General features: G+C 67.8%; 2 protein-coding genes across 3 annotated transcripts; one reads left to right on the top strand and one right to left on the bottom strand.

Moving 5' to 3' along the window:
- Positions 1-661: 661 nt before the first annotated feature.
- Positions 662-2083, top strand: NHP2 (NHP2 ribonucleoprotein). Of its 2 annotated transcripts, none has more exons than XM_059825515.1 (4): positions 662-779; positions 893-962; positions 1034-1139; positions 1818-2083. In XM_059825515.1, exons 1-4 carry the CDS (start codon positions 668-670, stop codon positions 1941-1943), a joined length of 414 nt encoding a protein of 137 aa, XP_059681498.1. In that variant the 5' UTR covers positions 662-667; the 3' UTR covers positions 1944-2083. The 2 variants fall into 2 exon arrangements, with proteins under 2 accessions (XP_059681498.1, XP_059681497.1); XM_059825514.1 differs by having other exon boundaries at positions 662-818.
- A 1476-nt stretch (positions 2084-3559) lies between these two features.
- N4BP3 (NEDD4 binding protein 3) lies at positions 3560-8172 on the bottom strand. Its single transcript, XM_059825428.1, has 5 exons — positions 8138-8172; positions 5802-6245; positions 5029-5583; positions 4539-4796; positions 3560-4312 (listed from the first exon to the last, which is right to left on the bottom strand). Exons 2-5 carry the CDS (start codon positions 6213-6215, stop codon positions 3740-3742), a joined length of 1800 nt encoding a protein of 599 aa, XP_059681411.1. The 5' UTR covers positions 6216-6245; positions 8138-8172; the 3' UTR covers positions 3560-3739.
- Positions 8173-8553: the final 381 nt, after the last annotated feature.

Raw genomic sequence — 8553 nt, 5'->3', positions numbered from 1 at the left:
GGCACTGGAAGGAAAGCCTCCTTTCTTCACCGAGAAAAGCAGCAGCGTAGCCCTGCAATGAGAAAAGGTTCCCTGGGACAAAGAACAGGGGAGAAAATAATCTTTGTGACCAGTTGGGATGAATCGGGGCCCAGCCCTGTGACGGTGACTGGCTGTACCCCCGGGGCGCTGCGGGAGAGCTCTGTTGTCCGCTGCCTTCCCTGTACGTTTGCGACGTTGCTGTGTTGGGGTTCGGATCGGGTTGGGCGTCACCGCCGCGTGCCGCCTCAGGCCGTGAGGGCAGCCGCAACCCCGCGGTGCTCTGGCCTGCGCCCGCCGGGGAGGGCCAGCGCCGACGCACCCCAGTAAAGGCCCGTGTTGAAAGCTTGTCCCCGCGTGTTTGACACCCCGGCCGGGGGAGGGCAGCGGGGAGAAAGCCCCGGGGAGGGGAGGGAGCCCCGGCGCCGGGAGGGAGCCCCGGCGCGAGGGATCTCGGGCTGCGGCGGGGCGGGTCTGGAGCCCGCAGGGCCGGGGGCGGGAAGGTGCCGCTCGCCATTAGCCAGCGCGGTGGGCGGGCAGCGCCTGAGCGGGTTGCCGATTGGTTGACAAAGAGCTGGCGGCTGTCAGTTCCGCCTCCCGGGCCGCGCGTGCCCCGGAAGCGGAAGCGGCGACGCGCGGCGGCGCGGCTATGGCGAGGGAGAAGCAGCCTGAGGCGGCGGCGGAGGCGGAGGGAGCTCCTGAGCGCTCGTACCGGGAGCAGCTCGACTACCTGAACCCCATTGCCCAGCCCCTCGCCTCCCGTAAGCTGACGCGCAAGCTCTACAAGTGTATCAGGAAAGGTCTGGCTGGCGCCGGGGCCGGGGGGAACCGGGCCATGGCGGCGCAGCCCCCTCACGGTGTGATTCTCTTGCAGCGGCCAAGCACAAGCAGATCCGTCGCGGTGTGAAGGAGGTCCAGAAGTTCATCAACAAGGGAGAGAAGGGGTAAGCGCTGCCCCGGCCCCGCTGCCCCGGCATGGCCTGGCCCGGCCGCTGACACGGGCTTTCCCCTGCAGGATCACGGTGCTGGCCGGCGACACGCTGCCTATCGATGTGTACTGCCACATCCCCATCATGTGCGAAGACAGGAGCCTCCCCTACGCATACGTCCCTTCCAAATCGGTAAGGGGCTGGGCCTGCACAGCCGGGAGGAACCAGCCCCAGCAAGAGGGAACCCATTGGGCAGCACCGGGCCCGGGATGTGACAGGAGCCTTCCCGGGGAGGTGCAAATCTGGTGCCTGAGTAAAGCACCCCGTGCTTGTTCGTGGTCGGGGCACGAGAGGGAAAGTCACAGCTCACATGTAGGAGTGTTTCATTGTGGGACCACAGAACCGTTTGCCCTAGTCAAGTTCCTGCAATATCTGGGGACGGGAGCTCTCTGGGATGGAGCCAGGATGCATTTTCCCCCCTTAACTGTGAGCTGGGACCTGGCTGCTTGCAGAAACGAGATGCTGGCCAAGGTGTGGTGTGGTGGTTGGGACATCCTCTGCTTTGTAGACTGGAAGTTGGGGGGGTCAGTGTCTTTGGGACTTCACCCCCAGTGCAGGTGGCTCTGCAGACCCTGGCTCCCCGCCCTGAGGATGGAGTATGGCACGTGAGGCAGGTACCAGCCCCTTGTGCATGTGCTAGCCCAGCGCGTTGCTTCTGGGGTGTAGGAGACAAGCTGGGAAAAGGGTTCTTAAACCCAGCACAAGTCCAGAGGGCTTGGGTTTGAGGGGCTGACAGAGACGTCTTCCCTGCGTTAGACTGGAGTCCCGGCACCCCCCAGCCTCCCCCACGGCCTCGCTCTGTTCCCGCAGGACCTGGGAGCCGCAGCCGGCTCGAAGCGCCCGACCTGCGTTATCATGATCAAGCCCCACGAGGAGTACCAGGAGACCTACGATGAGTGCTTGGAGGAGGTAGAGGCCCTGCCCCTGCCGCTGTGAAGAGCCGGGGACAGGCTGCACCCCGTGGGGCAGTGGCGGGTCCTCGTCCCTCTGCCCGTGGGGCCGTGCACCTCTGTTTTTGGGGACACTGCCGAGGACACTGACTGGGGGGTGGTGAGCGCTGTAGGGGTGAATAAAGGTGTCTGTGGGGTTTGTAGAACGCGGTCCCGGCACTCCGTACTGGGGAGCGGGTGTGCGGGGCGGGGGGCAGCCCCGGCCCGGCGGCAGGGCGCCGGCAGGGCTGGGGGCCGCCGCTCCGCCAGGGGGCGGCCGCGCTCCGGCCCGCGGGGGGGCGGAGCGAGAAGACACCACCCACTACCACGTCCCCATTCGCTGGGCGTCGCTAGGCGGGGCGGGGCGGGGCCGGGCAAACCATTCCGCGGCGGAGGGGGGGGTGGTCTTTTTCCTCGGGGGGGAGGGGGCTGTTCTGGCCGGGTTAAACCTTTGCCGGGGGGGCGGGGGGGGAGGGCCTATCCCGGCGGCAGCGCCCCGGGAGCCTGTCCGCCCGCCCCCGCGGGGCCCAGCCGGTCGCGCAGGCCCCGGCCCTGCCGTGACTCAGCCCGCTGCAATGCCCCAACTGGTTGTACCGCAGCCCCGGGCCGCCTCCCTCCCCGACGCGGCGGCTCCCCGCCAGCCCGGGCGGGCGCTGGGTCTGGCTGTGCGGCCAGGGCGGGGGGACCCGAGAGGGAGGCGGCCACGCTGCCCCCCTCCCCGGGCACAGCAGGGCAGCCCGCACCCGCCTTGCACGGCAGAGAGCCCCGGTACCCCCCGCCACGCTGGAGGAAAGCAAAGGCAGAGGCCAGAAGAATGAAATCCGAGTTTATTGCAGGGAAGGCCGAGGAGAGCGAGGCCGGGCCTGGCCTTCACGTGGCTCTGCTGTTACAGGCATGGAGCAGGGCTCCTTCCAGCGCCTCTCAACCTGGTCTCCCCCAGCACTGGCCCAGCTCCTCAGCTACCCCTCACCCACCCTGGGAGAGGTGATGTGGGGATACCCCAGCTTCTTCCCCAGCTTGGGGAGCATCCCAGCCCCCTGCCCACATGCCCCAGTCCTGTTTCCCCTCCCCAAAGGCCTCCCACTGTGGCAGGGCACTAGGTTCCTCTCCCTCCTTGCACAAAGCACTCACCCCTCCCAGCTCAAGGGGTCCATGCTGGGAAGCTGCGTTAACCACCCTCCACTGCAGAGCAGCCCCAATACTGGTGACATGGAAAGCCCCAGTAGAGGTGCTGGGACAGCTGCTCCCCCTCCCCGCAGTACCAGCACTTGTCAGGCTTTCCTCCTCTGCCTTCCCAGTGGCACCAACACAGACGGGTGCAGGCACAGGGCACTGCCACACCACTTGTTCCAGGACCCTGCTGCCAGGGCAGCCACTGTGAGCAGCAGCTGGAACCCCCACAGCAAGGCACTGGGGGCTGGGGACAGGGCTTGAGCCTCTCCTTAGCAAGACATTAAATTACTGGATTGTAGGGAATGTGGCAGCAGAGCAGGAGGAACAGGGAATGTCTCACAGGGCGCTTGGTTTCTGCCCACATGGCAGAAGGAATCACAGGGCAAACGCTCCTGGAGTCAGAGCATGGGGCACATGCAAGACCCCCACCCTGGCACAGATGACCCCCTGTCTCCAGAGACCCCACCCAGAAGGGCCTGAAGCGCTGCAAGAAGGAAAAGCTCCCTTGTCACAATCAGTCCTTCTCCCCAGGTCAGTACTGAGCAGCCAGTCCTTGTGCAGACCCTGAGATCGTCCTGTTGCAGCAGCAAGAGACCTTTCCCCTTCACAGTCCCGCCAGCATCCCGCTGCTCAGATCTTCGAGGACTCCACCCGCTCGATCCACGGCGAGTCGGCCCCAACATCCCTGGGCTCCGACCGCAGCTGCCGCAGCTCCCGCTCCAGCGCCTGGCTCCGGTGGTACATCTCCATGTAGCTGGCCTGGAGCTCCCGCTGGTACCGCAGCACTTTCTCCTTCTCCTCCTGCCAGGTTTTCCTCTCCAACTCAAAGTTCACAGCCTGCAGCTGGCCCTGGCGCCGCTCCCGCAGCAGCTCTGCCCACAGCCACTCCACCTGCCGCTCCAGGGGCTCCGCCGTGTCGCTGTGAAGGCCCCGGCACTTGGAGTCATCAGTTTCGCAGCCAGGGAAGTCCTGGCATGCTGGCATAGGGTCATCGCTCAGTGGCAGCGAGGCACTGGGCTCCACAGGGCTCTGGAAGGAGCCTGCCAGTTGTGCCAGCTGGGAGTCCCTGGCCTGGACCTCTGCCTTGGCCTCCCGCAGCTGTGTCTTCAGGCTGAAGATCTCACCCAGCTTCTGAGCCATCTCCTCCTGGGTGTCCCGGAGCTGCTGCTTCAGCAGGGAGATCTCAGCTGCCTTCTGGCACACCTGCAGGGCACGGGCAAGCAGTGAGGAAGGGTCACAGGAGCAGGATCCCAGGGGTGGCAGCACCCCAGTCTTTCACCATAGCATCACTGGGAGACCACGAGCATCATACCTGGCTCGTGCCCCCCTGTCCTGTGGCCACAAGTGACACCACAGCAGGGAAATGCTGCCCTCGTCCTGGCTCCGCAGCCAGGAGGGTGGCGACAGGCAGGGAAGGAAGGGGACTCACCTCCCACTTGGTCTCCTCCAGCTTGGGGCTGACGCGCTCACCCTGGGGCTGCCGGAGCTTGGGCTCCTCACACTGGCACTGCTGCATGCTTAGCTCCTCCTGCAGCCGCTTCTTCTCCTGCTGCGCCTTGTAGAGCTGCAGCTGCAGCGCCCGCTGCCCACGCTGCGCCTGCTGTGTCACCTGCTGCAGCCGGGCCATGTACATCTGCTTCAGATCCTCCAGCTCGTCCAGCCACAGCCGCTGCTTGTCCTCAAACACCTGCCAGCACAGGTGAACGCTGGTGAGGGTCCATAGCCTGCCCCTGTGCGGGGCAGCCCCAGGGAGGGATCCCAGAAGGTCCCGTGATGTTGGGTCCTCCCGCGCTTGGACATTCCCAGCCCATCGTCCACCGTGGTAGGACGCCAGCTCCTTCACCACTCTTTCCACCCAGGCACTGCTGCCCCACACCCCTGCCCAGGGCACTCAGCGCAGCCCCAGCCCCATGGCTCACCTGCGTGAAGGGGTCTTCGGTCTCGCTAAGGCTCCTCTTGAGCTGCCGCAGCTCTCCTCCCGTCTCCTGCAGCCGGTCCTCCAGCTGCTTCACCGCATCCTCCAGCGAGTAGGTGAATTCGTAGGGTGGCGGGGGCTCCCCAGGGCTCTGCAGCCGGCTCAGTGTGGCCATGCTTTTGCAGGACAGGGGTGCCTTCTCAGGGGCCAGGGGGTCCCTGGGGCTCCGGGAAACCCTGTCCAAGGAGCCCCCGATGTGGTTGATGTGGCCCATCGAGGCGCTGAACTGGCTCTGGGCAGGCTTGAGGCGAGAACCATAGGAAGGGAAGCTCTGGATAGAGTTGTGGCTGGAGTCGGAGGCCTCATCCAGGCTGATGGCGTGGAGCAGGTGGGTGCGGAGTGGGCCGTGTTGCGAGGCCGCCGTGCTGCTCTGTGACAGCAGCGTGTGCAGACTCCCGTTGCTCTTGGACAGCTTCTGCCCCTTGGATGAGGACAGGCCCTGCATGGAGACCAGCCCCTTCCCGGCCACCGCCTTGAAAGCAGAGGGCCTGATACGGCACTGAAAAACAAGAGCGGGGTCAGGATGAGCCCAACAGCCCCAACCAGCACACACACAGGTGCCCCAAGCCAGGGAGAACCCGCTCGCTCCTAGCCCCATATCCCTGGGCATCCTCAAATCCCCACATCCCATCCTGGGCTCAGATCGTTCTGCTCCAGCGCCATCTTCTCGCAGAGCGGGACATATTCCGAGACCTGGCATGGCACCCACAGCCTCACCTTGTCGAAGCGTCCCCTCTCGGGCAGGGAGCTCTTGGAGAAGTCAGCCCCACGGTGATGCTCGCGGGAGCAGCGCTCGGGGGACCGGTTCTCACGGTCGCTCTCGTAGTCCCGCTTGTAGCAGGCGCCCGACGACTGGTGCTTCCGCTCCGACCGTGTCTCCTTCTTGGCCCCGTGCAGGTAGCCGAAGAGCTCCCGCTGGCTCGGCCCCTTCCGCAGCAAGCCGTCGGGCTGCCGAAGCCCCCGTGAGCCCCCCAGCGGGGCCCGCAGCTCCAGGGGGGACAGATCCTGTTTCTCCACCAGGCTGCCCACGCTGCCCATGCTGCCAACGATGCCGACGGGCTCCAAGGAGAGGTAGGTGCTGAGGATGCGGGTGTCAGGCTCACAGGTCACAGGACCCTGTGCTGCTGCCATGGAGAATTAGAGAAAAGCCCGGTACCAGCACTGCCGAAGGAGAGACAAAGTCAGCAATGCCGGGCAGCTGGGACTTCGAGTCCCCCCAGCACCCCTTTTCCCAGCTGGCCCCAAGGACTGACCTGGGCTCCTGGTGCTGGGAGAGACCCGCCAGTTCCCGGGCAGCTCCCAGAGGGACCCAGGAACCAAGCGAGCAGGGCGCCGGCACACAGCATGCATCGGGGCGGGGGCTCCCCCCTGCTGCCCCCCCCATGGCAGAGTGCCTCTCTCCCACACCCAGCCCCACCTCCCGCCTGCGGCCGGGGCCGCCACCAAAACAGGCACCTGCCGCCCAGCCAGGCGGGCGAGTTTGGGAGCCGGCAGCACCTGCCTGGGCCTGGCGCCAGCCCCAGCCCAGTGGCACCGAGCCGCTCCACCGGGACCCCACAGTCCGGACACCCACTGGAGACCTTCCCAAAATGACCCTGGGGATGCCCAGTCCTGGGGTCATTGGCTCAGCCTCCCCAGGGTGCGCAGGGGACGGGCACCTCTCCTGCCCCACGGGGAGCCTTCCCGCACAGCACGGGTTCCCACGCCATGCAGGGTGAGTTCCCAAGCCCTCCCTGCAGCCCCGCTCCATCCACAAGCATTCCCACCCCAATACCAGGCAGGGACGAGGTGGCCACAGCCCAGCTGCTGTGTGCGTGTGGGGGACCCCGTGGCCGGACACGGCGGGAGGGAGACGGGAAGGGGCAGGATGCGGATGGGACAATGCAGCTTCCTGCACAGGTGGCCGGGGGAGGAAGGACGCAAGGACGTCTTCGGCCTCTGCTCCAGCTCCCCAGTGCTGGGGAGGGAGATGATGGCCCTCCCAGCCCTTCGCAGGCAGCCCCAGCGGAGGGGACACGGCGAGCGTGGCAGGGGTGAGGCAGAGCCCCCTCCGCAGCTCCCAGCCTCGCTGAGGGCTCGCGGGCCGGGTTACACCCAGGAAACTGCCCTGGTTCTCAGCACCACACGCCGGGTAAACAAACACCCCGCTTTTAATTGCTGCCACGCACAAACCTGTCTGACAGCTCCCGGCCTGCGCTGTCACCTCCCTCCGCGAGCCCAGCACCTGCTCCGGGCATCGGCACCCCACGAAGGGCAGTGGGGACAGACCCTCTGGGAGGGTCCGGGCTGCCTGCGCTGCCATCGGGTGTGCACGGGGATGGGGGACATGGATGTCCCGATGAGGAGGGAAGCTCGCAGCATCCAGCCCCCGGCACCGGGGCATCCGCCGGGAGCAGCTCGGCCAAACCCCGCAGCGGCTCCTCCCGGCACAGGCGGCCGAGGAAGTAGGTCAGGTTGTGGGAGGTTTGGGAAGCGCCGGGGGAGCCCGAAGGTGTCCTGCCTGCGGCGGGAAGGGTGTCACCCCCCAGGCGGCAAAACACCGGTCCGGCCAGCCTGGCTCCTTTCCGCGGTGGCGGACAAGATCTGGTCCCAACCCCAGCCGTGCCCCCGTCGAGCCCTGCCCGGGCAGGATACGGCCACAAACCCTTTCCCATCCCCTCCGGGCGTGAACCGGGGGGGGCTGCGGGGAGGCGCGGGGGGGGGGGGGGGGGGCTGCGGGGAGGCGGGCGCCCGCCTTCCCGCAGCCCCCCCCGCGCCTCCCCGCAGCCCCCACCGAGCCCGGCCGGAATTTCCGGCACGGAGAAGGCGGAGGGGGAGGTCGGTCCCCGGGGCCGGGCCCGGCCGAGCGCGCTGCAGCCCGGGACAAAGCACCGCACGGCGGAGAGCGCCGGGGGAGGGGAGGGACGCACCGGGAGGAGCATCAGGGCGCACCGGGAGGCGCACGGGGAGGCGCACCGGGGAGGCGCACCGGGAGGCGCACCGGGGAGGCGCACCGGAGCGCACCGGGAGGCGCACCGGGGCTCCCCGGGAGGCGCACCGGGCCCCGCACTCACCATGCCGGCGGCGCTGCGATGCCGCTCGGCTCCTCTCCCCGCTCCTTCCCTCGCCGTGTTTGAACGCGCCCCTCGGCCGCGGCCGCGCGGGCAGCGGGCGGAGCCGGCACCGGCAAATCGCGGCGCGGAGGCGGGCGGCGGCGGCACGGTGGGGCGGGGCGGGGCGGGAGGAGGAGGAGGAGGAGGAAGGGGGACGGCCCGGCCGTGCCCACCGGCGGGGCGGGGCGGGGCAGGGCGGTGCCAGGAGGGGTGCAGCGCCGAGCACCCCTTGCGCAAACCCGCAGCGCGGGAAGATCCGCGCAAACCGGGCGCGGGCTGGGCCGGCGGGGCAGGAGGGAAGCGTTTTGCTCAGCCTCGTCGGCTGCACCAAGCCCCCGCGGAGGGGAGAGGGGTCTCGGTTCCGTGGCACACTCTCT

Source organism: Gavia stellata, chromosome 16 (assembly GCF_030936135.1).
Source record: "Gavia stellata isolate bGavSte3 chromosome 16, bGavSte3.hap2, whole genome shotgun sequence".
Taxonomy (NCBI): Eukaryota; Metazoa; Chordata; class Aves; order Gaviiformes; family Gaviidae; genus Gavia; species Gavia stellata.
The sequence above is the reverse complement of the archived record's forward strand: the minus strand, read 5'-3'. Positions and strand labels throughout refer to the sequence as shown.

Bases quoted from the DNA above. Each gene is read 5' to 3' on its own strand.
- NHP2 (XM_059825514.1), top strand. From the start codon at position 668: ATGGCGAGGGAGAAGCAGCCTGAGGCGGCGGCGGAGGCGGAGGGAGCT. The intron at 819-892 runs GTCTGGCTGGCG...ATTCTCTTGCAG, and splicing joins CTACAAGTGTATCAGGAAAG to CGGCCAAGCACAAGCAGATC. The intron at 963-1,033 runs GTAAGCGCTGCC...TTTCCCCTGCAG, and splicing joins ATCAACAAGGGAGAGAAGGG to GATCACGGTGCTGGCCGGCG.
- N4BP3 (XM_059825428.1), bottom strand. From the start codon at position 6,215: ATGGCAGCAGCACAGGGTCCTGTGACCTGTGAGCCTGACACCCGCATC. The intron at 4,797-5,028 runs GTGAGCCATGGG...CTGTGCTGGCAG, and splicing joins CCGAAGACCCCTTCACGCAG to GTGTTTGAGGACAAGCAGCG. The intron at 4,313-4,538 runs GTGAGTCCCCTT...CGTGCCCTGCAG, and splicing joins TGGAGGAGACCAAGTGGGAG to GTGTGCCAGAAGGCAGCTGA.